Source organism: Hydra vulgaris, chromosome 08 (genome assembly GCF_038396675.1).
Source record: "Hydra vulgaris chromosome 08, alternate assembly HydraT2T_AEP".
Classification (NCBI taxonomy): domain Eukaryota; kingdom Metazoa; phylum Cnidaria; class Hydrozoa; order Anthoathecata; family Hydridae; genus Hydra; species Hydra vulgaris.
The window spans coordinates 42,100,542-42,115,094 of record NC_088927.1 but is presented as its reverse complement, the minus strand read 5'-3'; the positions used below and the strand labels follow the sequence as shown (position 1 = coordinate 42,115,094).

The 14,553-nt window shown below is 26.5% G+C and overlaps 2 protein-coding genes across 2 annotated transcripts; both read right to left on the bottom strand.

Annotated features, from left to right (window-relative positions):
- Window positions 1–681: 681 nt before the first annotated feature.
- LOC101241401 (uncharacterized) lies at window positions 682–1,747 on the bottom strand. Its single transcript, XM_065803764.1, has 2 exons — window positions 1,496–1,747; window positions 682–1,103 (listed from the first exon to the last, which is right to left on the bottom strand). Exons 1-2 carry the CDS (start codon window positions 1,590–1,592, stop codon window positions 760–762), a joined length of 441 nt encoding a protein of 146 aa, XP_065659836.1. The 5' UTR covers window positions 1,593–1,747; the 3' UTR covers window positions 682–759.
- Window positions 1,748–11,748: 10,001 nt separating this feature from the next.
- Window positions 11,749–12,618, bottom strand: LOC136083308 (E3 SUMO-protein ligase ZBED1-like). The gene has a single exon (XM_065802711.1). It carries the CDS (start codon window positions 12,616–12,618, stop codon window positions 11,749–11,751), a length of 870 nt encoding a protein of 289 aa, XP_065658783.1.
- Between the last annotated feature and the right edge of the window lie 1,935 nt (window positions 12,619–14,553).

Below are 14,553 nucleotides of genomic sequence, written 5' to 3'. Positions count from 1 at the left end.
ATGAAAACTTTGTCAAAAAAATGGAGACACATCTTTTAATAATTTTTATATTTAATAATTTTTATTTTTTTCATTTAATTAATTTCACTTTTTATTCGTAACAAATCAAGAATAGCTAGGTTAAATAAATAAATAATTACACGAAATATTAAATTGTTAATACTAAACGATATAAGAAATATGTTAACCAAGAGTAAACATCTGTAAAAATGTTGTAATGGTTCTTGTAATGTACGATATATGAATCGAAAACTAGTTTAAATGTTAAAGTTAGAGTTGTTTGTTTTTACAATTTTATATATACATTTTTAATTTTATAGAAAAGAAACATTATTGAAATTCTAAAACAATATTAACATATTTTATGCTCAAATTGAAATTATGAAGAGTTTAAAAGCTTTTTATCTTAATTAGAAGTAATTTTTTTTTTAAATTTGCTTTAGCTACGTGTTATCTTTTATCTCCGTTGAACAAAAATCCGACAAAAAAATCGTGTGACGATTTCATGCTAAGCTAATGTTGCAAAGCTAATTAGATCAAAATATTATATCACGCGTTCAATAATTAAAAATAAACTTGTATGCAAGTGTATTTGGCGCATGAAAAGCATTTTAAAAACTAATTTAAAAAGTCGCTTGATACTATTAATGCACTACTGTTTAAAAGAATAAAACAAAGTGGTGTGCCTATTTAAATGTAATATATATGCAAAAGTAAATTAAAACAAAACGTATTTAACTAAAAGAACGCAGCGATAAGTTATTTTCTTCTATTTTTAGCAACAAATTGATCAATTCTCAATGGAATTCCCATTAGACTATGAATAATGTTATCCATTTTTTTAAAAATTTTGTAGTTTTTTTCACTTAGAGTTGTTTCTTCTGTTATGTGGTTGACATCACCTTCGTTTTTCTCATCGGGTTTCTTTTCGTCAAAATTAACAAGGTTTGAACGCAGAACATCATTAAGTTCATCATTAAACTTCTCAGAATCGAGGTCTTCACGTTGGTCCGCAAACTTAACTTCAGGGTCTTTTTTTCCTGAAAACTTTGATTGGAATAATAAACCCAGCTTTGACATAGCCTCTTGATTTGATTTACCAGCTAATAAATTATATATTGTAATAATAAAATAATTCAAAAAATATATAAAGAAAAAGTTTAATCAGCAACAGATACAGACTTTGCAATATCACTAATTATCACTAATTACATTACAAATTAAAAGAAATTATCAAAACTTAAAATAAAAGAATATTCATTACTAAGAAAAAAATTTAAAAGTTTTAGTCATCAACCGAGTGTTTCTAAAGCTGATAAGAGTTTTATGAAAACCTAAAATATCTTAACGTCATAGTAATAGTTAGTACATTCTGAAAAGCAATAGTATAGTAGTTTCATCTTAGTTTGGCTTAAAATTTATAGTTCGGAATGTCAAACATGGTAAAGATTCTATAATAGTGTAGTATTAGTGTACTGTATTGTAAATAAATTACCTTCTTCAGAATCTTCGCATCCACTCCATCGCATATAGTTACATCTCGTAAATACTGAATTTATTAACACAAATATGACAATCAATGCCTTAATCATTTTTATTATTGTTTCCTGAATATTTATGAATTAAAAATTCAATAAAAACTTCACTTATGTTTAAAGTATAAAATAATGAGCGAATATTTACAATTGTAAATCTAGTTTATTTGCTTGGACCGTTGCTTGATAACTGACTACAAGGGTCCATTTAAAAGTGCTTTATAAATGTTTCCAAGCCAAGAGTTGTTTCCTTTTTAATTAAAATTTTAAAACTGTTTTCTCTTTATATAATGAACTATATTATAGAAATATCACAAAAGAAATTCAACGCAATTTATTTTATCTTCGAAACAAACAATAAGAAAAATGATGACGTTTAATCAATGTCGTTTTAATCGGACCAGCTGAGATTTAAGTTTGGTTTGATAACTTTATTCTGACAGCTCCCATGTTTCTAAATTGACTAAATTGTATATAAATGTACTAAATTGTATATATATATATATATATATATATATATATATATATATATATATATATATATATATATATATATATATATATATATATATATATATATATATATATATATATATATATACATATATATATATATATATATATATATATATATACATATATATATATATGTATATATATATATATATATATATATATATATATATATATATATATATATATATATATATAATTTCATAAACACAAAATTTGCTGTAGTCTATAAATGTCACGTTTATATATATATATATATATATATATATATATATATATATATATATATATATATATATATATATATATATATATAATATATATATATATATATATATATACATATATAATTTCATAAGCACAAAATTTGCTGTAGTTTAAAAATGTCACGTTTATATATATATATATATATATATATATATATATATATATATATATATATATATATATATATATATATATTGTTCTTTGTGGGGTTCACACCTCCTTCTTTACCGATATATATTTATTTTGCATTAGAGATACATATGTATTGTATTATATATACATATATATATATATATATATATATATATATATATATATATATATATATATATGTATATATATATATATATATTATATATATATATATATATATATATATATATATATATATATACTATAAATCAAATATATGTATATAATTATAAATCAAATACATATTTATTTTACAGTATAAGCAAGCATAAAAACCTGGATCTCTTCATTCTTCGAGAAACGCTTTAGCCAGCATAAAAAACTTTTACAATCTTTTCTTTAGTAAATTTATTGGGAAGATTAGTGATGTTAAGTAAAGATCAATTTATACAAATTATACAGTTTTTTCATATGTATACATATACGGATATTCATATGTATATATATATCAATATACTAGGAAATAAGATTTATTTTTTCTTTTAAATTATTTTTTCTTACTATACTTCGAATATTAGAAAACTTTAGCTTATTTACTTACATCATTTACTTCACTGTTTCATTTGAAGAATAATTAAAATTCATATATGTTAAAAGATATCATCACTTTTATGCGCATGCGCATGGGTTGCAAAATAAAAAACTGTTCTTTTGATTTTTTTATTAATCACCGCAAAGATGTACATTAGCCAGAATATCTATGGAATGAATGATAATAAGGATTTTATTTAAAGAGTTTAGAAAAGTTCTGAATCAAATCTAGATTATCAGTCAAACTAAATATTTTCAATAAAATGTTTTCGTTATGATTTTAGTAAACCTCGACCCCCCTCAATATTAGTCTTCGTTAAACAAATGTAATGTCAAGGTCTTAGTGTTCACAAATTTCTCCCCACAAGTTAGCTTCTGAAGTTCAGGAACATATACAGAACATTATTGTATTGTGTCAACAACGTAACAGTTTTTATTGTTGCGCGTTTGTTGAGAAGCAACGTGAAACCGTTTTATAATACTTGTTTAACTGAAAAAGTTTTTCCTAAGACTTTTTAAAGCACTTTGTTATATACCTAGCAAAATAAACGCAATTTTGAAATGTATATCTAATATCAATAAATGCAAGGTAATGTTTATAATAATGTTACTTATACAGTCCTTTTTTTTTTTACGTATCTTAGTTACGTATCATAGTTATTACATATATAAAATGTAATAAAAGAACCAAAAAAAACAACGTGTAATGCATTACAGATAGAAAGATGAATGTTTCAAAATATCAGACTGTAAGGAATTTAAATGTAGACATCTTTAAATGAGTTTAATTAGATGAGTTTAAATAATTTTTTTTATGGACTTTTTAACTCTTTTATAACTCTTTTTGTTATATTTCGAGGAAATAATAATACTCTTGTTAGCAAATAGAAAAAAAACTGTTATAAAAACAAAACCAAAAAATATAAAAAACCATTTATATTTACAAATAAAAATTTTTTTGTAAGATTTTCTTAAGAGTTTTAGTGATTTAAAAATTGGAATCCAAATTTTGGAACATGGTTGTAAACCAATGTTCCAAAAATTCCAATTGTCACACAAAACCCACCATTGCGGTTAAAACCATTGTCATGAAAGGTACTTTTAAGGTTTTTTATTCTTTAACTTTCCCGTTATAACCTTTCATTTCTATTTTTAAAGTAGAAACTTAAATGGCAAGTTTTAGAACGTTGAATTTTTTTATCTGTCTTGTTATGCACTTGTTTGAAGTTGACATATACGAGACGATATCTTTAGCCCTATGTATACAAAAATGACATAGTTTACATTATTAGTCGGAAACGGTTTTTGCCAGTCGCGTAGTGGACAGGATTTTTTGATGTTAAGAAATTGATTAGCTAACTCCAAATTTAAGTATGCTTTTGCTTATGTCAAATAAGAACATTTAAAAAAAAATCGTGACGAACGAAGCATGGGAACGAAATGCTCTAAACGTTTACCTTCCTTACCCCCAACATGAGGACAATGAATTATTAAATTTTCTTATTCAACTACACTAAAATCAATTTCAACAACAAGTTTCAAACTTCATAATCTTTTAAAAATTAAAAGATATGTTCATATGGAGTTTTAACTCTCACTAAAAGTCTTTATGCGATGTGTTTCTTTACTGACTAGTCTCTCAGCATTTTTTTTTTGTTATCTTTCTAACTCAACTGTATTTATTTCAATTTAAATCTGTTCTTTTACAAACTAACTTACTCTTATTCCTTTTAAGTGGTTTATAATACTCTTTAGTGAGCTGAGCTTGTCTTTGCGGAGCTCGGTATGCTATTAGAAGATGTCTTAATGATATCTTTAACGTCTTAAAGTCTTAAAGAATTCCTTTTACCTCTTGATCTAGACGTCTACAAATGCGAATTTTAGACTTTTTAAATAACGTATTTTAGACGTCTTTTATAGGTCTTTGTGTTTACTGGGTGTGAAAAAAAAATTAAAAAAATTAAGAAAAAAAAAAAAAAAATGTTGATAGTTTAGTTGTCATCAAAAATTGGTTAGATTTTACTTTAATATAAATCTTTCCAAGTAGCGCATACAACAATAAGTCATTATTTACACTACCATTTAATTTTCTATATTACTATTAAACGCACGCACACAACTAGAATTCCGTTTTTTAAAAGATCAAAACAATAGAACTACATCAAATAGAAGAAATATATTCACATCGGACATTTCTACTTTAGTCTTTAACAAGTTGGTTAAAAGTTTTATAACGTACTGTTTCATGCAAGTGTAAAACAAAAGGATCTTGCAGAAAATGATGATGGTGGAAGCATTTTTTTGTTGAACTTAAGCACCATTATTTGTCAAAAAGCACGTTCATTTAAGCATGAAATTAAAAATTGAAGTTTGAGTATTTTATGCCTGAATGTAGCTTATCTAGGTAACCAAGGTAACCAGTAAAAAGATCTTTTTGATTTTGGTACTTTTTTATCGTTTAATTTTTTTTATTGCAAAATTTAACATGCGTGCACATAAAATTAAATGATTATGATTCGTGATGAATCAGGATAGGTTATTAAAAGAAATAATAGCTTTACCGTAGGAGCTTAATTTTTGTTAAAATAATTGACTTAACACCTCAAAAACCAAGAGATACACGTTAAAAAATTATTTATTTAGATAACGATGTGTCATAAACCTATTGTAGATAAAAATTTCAAAATTTTTTTTTTTCAAAATGAAATACCTAAATTTTTAAAAATGCATTGTTTTAAAATAATAACCTAAACTTAATAAAAATGGTAAAAAATTGAATCTAATAAAGATTATAAATATCTTTTATATACAACAACAAAAAGCAACTTTTTAGTATTAAATAACTTTTAAACTAATCTTTCTCGCTTTTAAAACCACTACGTTCGATATTTTCAAACAACTTTTACATGATTAAACATAATTACTTTAATTAACATAATTAAACATTTTTGATTTATCATCCTCTACTGTAACCGCTTTGTCATTCGATCAAAATATTTTCATGGAACTTTTTCAGAAAAATTCTAAAGGCATGAATAAAATTCAGAAGTAAAAGATTTACCTTATAACATTATTACCTTATTACTTTATAACTTTATAATAACTGATTAATTAAACTTCGTTGTAATCTACGAAACGGAAAAGAACCTGCTGATGGTTTGAAAGGAAAAAAAGAACCTGCTGATGATTTGATAGGAGAAAAAGATGCGAGAGCCAGTACCTCTCCTACTGACATAACTCTTTGAGCCAAAAATGAATTAAAAATCATTTTTGGTTCCAATTCACCAAATACTTTTATATTATTTATGCAAGTTACACATTCTCAACCAAAAAAAAAAAAGGTCTCAAAGAAGCCGAAGACCAAAAAAGTCTTTCTTGCATAATTTTGTCCACGTAGATCGGTTCCTATCCGTTGTTTTGAATGTTTGAATGTTTAGATGAGTTTACATTTTATTGACAGTGTTTAATTAACGACTGTTAAAATTTCATTTTGCTGAAAACAACTCAAACAAGCTTGTTTTTAAAAGTAATTGTTTGAGCACGTATTTGATCTATTGACATCAAATGCGGCTTTTATCTAGGACACTGTTTTTTTGTCTGTTGCAATTAAAGACAATTTTTTTTATTAGATCCCTTATTTTAATAATAAATGAAAGAATTAAAAGAAGATACCATTAAATATAACAATAATTAAAGAGAGCAGGGGTAAAGTTTGTACGTGCTATTTTATTTTTAATTTCTTTAAAAAAAAAAAAATATTTTTAGTTAATGTAAGATTATCCATTGAGAAAATTTTTAAACACAAGATAATTTTTTTTTTATAAATTACTTAAACGTTTAGCCCCAAATGAAAAGAATGATACTTTTCCATACTTATTTGAAATACTATTCTGACTATTCTGTAAGAAAATTTTGGGTATATTTTTAAATATCATTAACAAATACATCCATACATATATATATATATATATATATATATATATATATATATATATATATATATATATATATATATATATATATATATATATATATATATATATATATATAGTCACAAATTCAAATCATCCTAGAATACTTGGACGAGATTTGCGAAGTGAAAAAGATGTCAGCACAGAAAATAACGATCTAAAACTATTACTAAGCAACTAAATGAAGTTTTAGAAAAAAGTTTCCTGGCAACAGCTACAGAGTCTTTGTCAAGATTAAGCAAACCTCTGACTTTTAAATTATTTTAAAAAATGTCATTGTTTGAAAGTGGTTATACACGGGGTAATAACAGTCTTCAGAAAGTTTATAATTTATTAATGGAAATTAAACCAACGATCGTAGAGTCACGAAGGAAATTTTCTGCCGCATGATTAAAACACGAACTCAGTTAAGTGTGTTTGGATACCTATGGTAGTTTATTTTTCAGGATTTTTGCAAACGCTTAAAGTGCTTGAAGCAATATAAGTTCAAATCGCTTAATATATCGATTAATTTCTTTTCATAGATGCTTTAATTTAAGACTTGATTATGTAAAAATGTACTAATATTTTCTGTTTTGCGAGAAGGTGGATTATAACAATGACTTTAATTTATCTGTTGAAGTTTTAATTGATAAAACTTCTTTATTTATTTACTTTGTTTAATTATTTTCTTTTTTTTTATTTATTAACGTTTTGAGTTATGAGACGTCAGGAATACTAATGTCATGCTTAAAATAATAACAAAAATTTAATGTTTCCAAAAAACTATTGCAAAGATAGCAAAAGTTTTTTAAAAACATCTTACATAAAATAAATGTCAGAAGTTTTTAAAAAATTCAAACCATACAAATGAATCATATGGGTTGCATCAAGATAACCATAAAATCTATTATCAAGAATATTCAATGAAATAGAAAATACTTCTTCTACTTTCATGACTACAAAAATAGCTGCAGTTGCTTTGGAAACCGTCTGCCTTTCTAAAATAGTTTCAATCCGTTGTATTAATAATCGTTAGAGTTAAAATTATTAATGTAGTTTGAATCCATTTTTGAATTAAAAAATATATAAGTTAATGAAATAATAAGGATAATATAATAAATATTTTGAAGTTTTTCAGATTTTTGATCCTTTAAGGAATTGCTTTTTCAATTCCTTAATTCTTCTGCAGTCTTTGTTTATGTAAAATGTACGCAATTATAATTAAACGTAGCTATCCAATAAAATTTCTTTCTTCAAAATTTTTGTTCAAAAAATTTAAATGTTATGGTTCTTTTGCGCTTTTTTCATTATTTTTTTTTACCTGTTTTCCGTTTAACTTTTTTAACTAAATAAATAAACTAAATCTTAACTTCTCTTAACTAGATTTTAAAAAACGCAAAAGAAAAAAAGAAGTATTGCTTAAATTTAATCAGTTTTTGTTGAGAAATACATTTTCTAGTATCTCCGTTTTTCACCGTCAGTATTTATATGACCCCCTAAAATAAATTTTACATTACCCCCTAAAACAAATTTTAGACTTAATGAGATATTGATTTTGTTCTCGCTTCGTTCCCGCGTTTCATTATTATTTTTTTTTCAACTTTATTAAAAGTTTTATCTGCTCTTGTCGTACGAGCTAGTTTATCTTTGACATCGACATTGTTTTGTTCAGTTTGATTTGATAATGTGTTTCTTTTTTTTATATTCCAGGATGTTCAACAAATTGTGCTTTTTATTTAGATCTAAAAAAATTCAAAGAATTTCTTTTTTTAATTTTATACTTTCTTCTTAAAGATTTAATAACTTCCGTTTTATCAAACTTATCATCAAATATTTTAAATAAATTATTCTCGTGAATATCTGGCAGATCTTTATATTGTAAATTCTTGACCTTTTTAATTTATTTAACAAAAACACGTCGATTAATGGCTAAAGTCCATGTAATTTTTAGTGACGTAATGCGCAACAACCTTTTGTTGCACATTACGTCACTATTCTAATCTCACACGCAACGCGTAGTTTTTAAGGTTTTATCCCCCACGTGATTCTCATATATTCCTATACCAATATATAACACTTTTCAACAAAAAAATTTTACATGCCATATAATGCATATCTTTTATAAGATATGCATTAGATATAGATTTTTAAAAATAAGTAAGAATTTTTTAGCTTTTGGTGTTGACCTTTAGATATATTTTATGTGTATAATATCTACTTTCTTTTCTTCAATTTTATTTTGCTTGTAGGTTGTAAAAAAAAGACAACTTCTTACGCAGTTCAAAACACTTCTAGTCCCATACCACATTTAACTTCAATTCATTTAATTGCAATAAAAAAGAATTTGTACAATCGAGGTTTTAAAAAAATATATATTATTGAGGATGTAAATACAATGCCCAGTTAACCAAGTTAAGGGTTGATGACGAGTAACCCAGATAAACACCAGCTGGAAATTTATCTGGGTTACAGGGATTGGGTTTTGGCTCGAAACAGTAATGGGTATAAAATGAGTCTCATATGGTGTATCAGTATCGTAGAAAATTAAGTTTGGGTTTTAACTGGCACTTTTTTAATATATGTATTTTGCCATTTGACAATAATTACAATAACTTAGTAAATAAATAAAAATTTACACGACAGGAGCAAAAAGAAGACTATAGCTGTCTTATCACTAAGCCCCGTAATATATACCATCCATAGTATAGCGTTTAAAAAACGTGTAAGATAATAAAAAATCTTTTAAGTATTATTCAAATTTTCTAAAAAATTATATAATACAATTATATTAATCAAATTTTCTAAAAGATAAAGAAAGAAAAATATAAATTAATAAATAAAAAAAATTGGTAATAAACAATGGTAATAAACAAATGATGAAATTAAATCGTGTAAAAATACAATTATTTTTTATTTTATTGTGTATTTATAAAATTAATAAATATATTCGTAATTATATAAATCAAATCATAAGAGTACTCTTATTTAACGCCTTAGAAGAAATTTAATTCATTGTCGTTTAGTAAAAGAGTTTGCCTAAGTTTTGTTTTAAATTGCTTAAGCGAAGAGAGTGTTTTAAGATCATCGTTTAAAAATGTATTCCATAATTTAGGTCCTCGATTTGTAATTGAGTATTTAGTGACGGAATAATAGGTTTTGGATTGGCTAACGTTATTTTTTGAGAATCTTGTGCTGTATATATGATTTATTTTTTTAAATATTGAGTAAAATAAAGGCGGTGCCGTTTTTTTATCAGGTTTAAACATAAATGTAAGAATTTGATAAAGATTTATTTTGAAAACATCTAATATATTGAGTTTACTAAAAAGTATTTTTGTATGGGAGAGTCGAACTTCATTTGTAATAATCCTAGTAGCATGTTTCTGTTTGCAGAGAAGTTTATTTATTTTTGTAACGTTGGTGTTGCACCAAGCAATATTTGCATAGTTTAGGTAACAATGTATAAATGAAAAGTATATGTATTTTAAACAAGATTGGTTTAAAAAATATTTAGATTTATACAGTATAACAATATTTTTTGAAATTTAGTTTTCAATTACATTTATATGTTTTCTCCAATTAATATTTTCATCAAGAATTGAGTGAGCGAGACTAGGTTTTTTCAAACCGAGACGAGACCGAGACGAGAAGTTAGTACTTCTCGTGAGACCGAGACGAGACGAAAAATTTAACAATTTTTGAAAACAAATTTATTAAAATCCAAGTAAAAAAAAAAATGTTAACATGGTTTTGACAAATAGACCCAAATGACATTTGTCAAATGTAAACTCAGAATTTTTTTGTCAAACTTTTCCAACAAGACAATGTTTTCTCTGATTAAGATGATTTGTTCTACTTTTTCTGGGTGTAAGTTGTGTCTTAATGATCGGACAACATTTCCATCTGAGCTTAAAACTCTCTCTGATTTAGTTGAACTTGCTGGAATAGCTAAAATTTGTCTAGCCAATAAAGAGAGTTCTGGCAATGTATTTGAATGTAATTTCCACCAAGAATCAAAACCAATTTCAATCAAGAATCGGAAAGTCTTTTTTGGCATCAGGGAGATATTCATACTGGCACATTTCGTTCAAAATAGGGTTCAGTTCAGATGTTGGCTCTTGTGTTTCAAGTCTGACGTTTAACTTGCGTTTCAGTTTTGAATTAAGAGACAAATCTGCTGAAAGGACTCTGGCAACAGGTTGGCACTCAACATTATCCTTAACCTGTGAGGCTAACCATTCTTTTGTTGTTTGAAACTTTTTGAAGAGCTTCAAGTGAAGTCCCTTTAAAGCAGGATTTAAGTAGTTTGCTGCAGCACTCAATAAGTTTCCAGTGTGACAAAGAGGAAATCTTTTCTCAATGCAGCTTTTCAAGTTTTTTGCATACAAGACACCGTAGCTATTTTTTCCATCCGTCTCAATAAATTGATCAATTTTGTCATGGATTAAATAAAGAGAATCGGCGACAGTGTTAATTGTTGGAATAGACTCAGCCGACCACGTTTCTGTAGCTTCTTTAAGTGGTGCCAAAATTTCTACTGCTCCCTCGATTGATTTCCACTGTGATGCACTGATGGTTTTTGAAGAAAAAATATCTTCATTTGCACATAAGCTAATAATTGCACTCTTTAGATGTAGGACAGAAGCCATGCAATCCAGTTTACTATTCCATCTTATGTCAACAGATTGGCGTAACTGTCTAAAATTGATTCCTTGAGCATCTGATTCTGATTCAAGCAACTCAGCTGCAACTGTTGACTAGTGAGTTAAAGAAGCTAAATCTTTGCATTTTTGCAACGCATCATCCATTCCAGCTGTCATTCCAAAAGAGTCTCGAACTGCACATTTCAAAATATGATAGTTGCACAAGTATTGGTCAAGGCGCTTTGACAATTTGACTGCAAGTTTCATGTTTCTTGCCTGGTCGCTCACGCAGTACATTGGCAAATCAGCAGGCAAATTTAGTTCTTCTAACAAAGAATCCAGCTTTCCTTCAATTAAGATACCTTTGTGTCTGCCTGGGAACTGTTGGACATGGGGTGTCCAGTGATGTAGTCTCCAATTTTCGTCAATAGCATGAAAAGTCCAAGAGATGTATCTGTCCTGAACTCTAGAAGTCCAAAGGTCAGAAGTAAATGCAGCGCTTTTTAGATTTTGCGTAATCTCCGTTATTATGCTCTTCATTCCAGCTTGAACTTCTCTTGACCGAATTGAAAGCTTTCTTGAATATGTTGTTCTGTGATGAAGGCTCAGTTTAGGATTTGCAATGTCAAACAATTTCTTGAAACCTCTTCCTTCGACTGCTGAAAAGGATGCCAGATCAGTGCATAAGTAATCGAGCATTGCAGAGTCAAACTGTTTTTGAATGGAATTGTCTTTGTCATATTTGGACTTTGTTTCAAGCATTTCGACCATGGGTCGTTGTTTCTTCTTAGGAGGAGGAAGAAGAGAGTCGTCAGTTTTTTCAGAATACTTAAAATAATCTTGGCTGTGTTTTTTTTCGAGGTGACGATGAAGTCCGGTTGTGTTTCCATCTTTTGTTTTCACAGACTTTTTGCACGCCTTGCATTCAGCACCGTCACTTGTTTTTTGAAAATATCTCCAGATTTTGTTTTTTCTTGGTGACATTTTTGATCGTTGAAATGAGGCAAGAATATTTCTTTTCAATATGAACAATATGTGTCAAGTTGAATTCCACTGGTAAACTAATGAAATTAAGTCGAAAGTGCACCATTTTATACAAAAAGTTTTTGTATTTAAATCTAATTAAAAATATTTAAAATCTAATTAAAATTTTTTAAATAGATTTTTTTAAAAAATTTAATTAAAAAATCTAATTAAAAATCTAATTAAAAATTTAATTTGTTTTTGTCAAAAACAAATTAAATTTTTAATTAGATTTATTAAAATCACGGAGTCAAAATTTTAATTAATTAAAAAAACAAATTATTAAGTCTCGTTCTACTTCTCGCGAGAATTTTCTATTTCTCGTTTCTCAAGAGAAGTCCCATTTCTCACGAGAAAAATTAATGTCTTCATTAAAATAAAACAAGCTAGTATCATCGGCAAATAAAATTGAGTTTAAGGTATTAGAAAAATTATTTAAATCATTTATATAAACTAGAAATAAGAGAGGTCCTACTGAACCTTAGGGAACACCGCACGTGATAGTCATATTATCCGTTTTTCCATCTTCGTATGAAATATATTGCTTCCTGTTAAACAAGTAACTTTTAAACCAAGCTAAGTTTGAATTTATTATACCGTAAATTTCGAGTTTGGATGAAAGAATTATATGATCAACTGTATCAAAGGCTTTGCTTAGATCTATAAAAACACCTAAAGTATACTTTTTTCGTTAAACCCTTTAAATATATCATGTACAAGATGTAAGATTGCATACTGAAGAAGAATAATAACTCTTCTTCAGTAAGTTTTTCATAAGACATAATATTAGTGTTACTAGAAATCAAGTATGAATCAAAGCTGGTTTATGAGGATTCAATTTTTGATGCTAATGAAGGTCCAACATTTACAAAAAATTCATTGAGTGTTTCAGCCACTAGTTTTTTCTTTAAAACGTAGTTATTACCAAATTTGAGTAAACTTGGAATAGTATTTCTGTCAGAATTATTTTTATCTATGACTTCCTTAATAATACGCCAAGTACTTTGAGGATCATTCGAGTGCTTTTTTAACTGATCTGAATAATAATATTTTTTGATTTTTTTACAACTGACTCAAAGAGTCGTTTGCAGTTTTTATAATTAGTTTCATTACGAATGGTTGTTTTTTTTAAGAAATTTGTTATACAGTTGTTGTTTTTTTTAGAAGATTTAAGAATACCCTTAGTAATCCAGGGTTTAATAGCGTTTTTGTTTTAACCAATTTTGAAACGTCTCAAAATGCTTTGTTATAATATTTATAATACTCTGATATGAATATATCGTAAGCTTTATCAGAGTTTTGATTCAGGAATAGGCTATCCCAATTAACACATGATTAAAGGTTATGAAAATGTTTAACTGAGGAGTCGTTTGTTATTCTTGTTGTTATTTTTTTATTTTTTTGAATATCATTTTTATTACATTTTTGTGAAATAATGGAAATGGGAAAATGATCAGAGATATCTGTTTTAAATATTCCTGTTTTTATTTATATATTAAGGAAGTTATTGGTGATAAATGAAGTTTCACTTTTTCTAGTTATGCGCGTAGGTTTATTGATGACAGGAATGTAACTATTTTCATAGATTAAATTGAAAAACTGTCTAATGTTTTTACACAGTTCACAAATATAGGTTTTAGGTATAAAATGATATGACCCCGGAAGTTTTAATGGATTTAGGTCACTAATGTGTGGCCCTTTTTGAGAAAATTAAACTTGAAAATTTGAAAAAATTTCATAAGATTTTTTTAAGATTTTAAAAGATTTAACTTCTGTAATTAGTGTTTAAATCAACAATATGGTACATACAACATGGATAATACAACATGCAACAACATACAACATGGATAATACAACATGCAACAACATACAACATGCAACATGCAACATGCATAC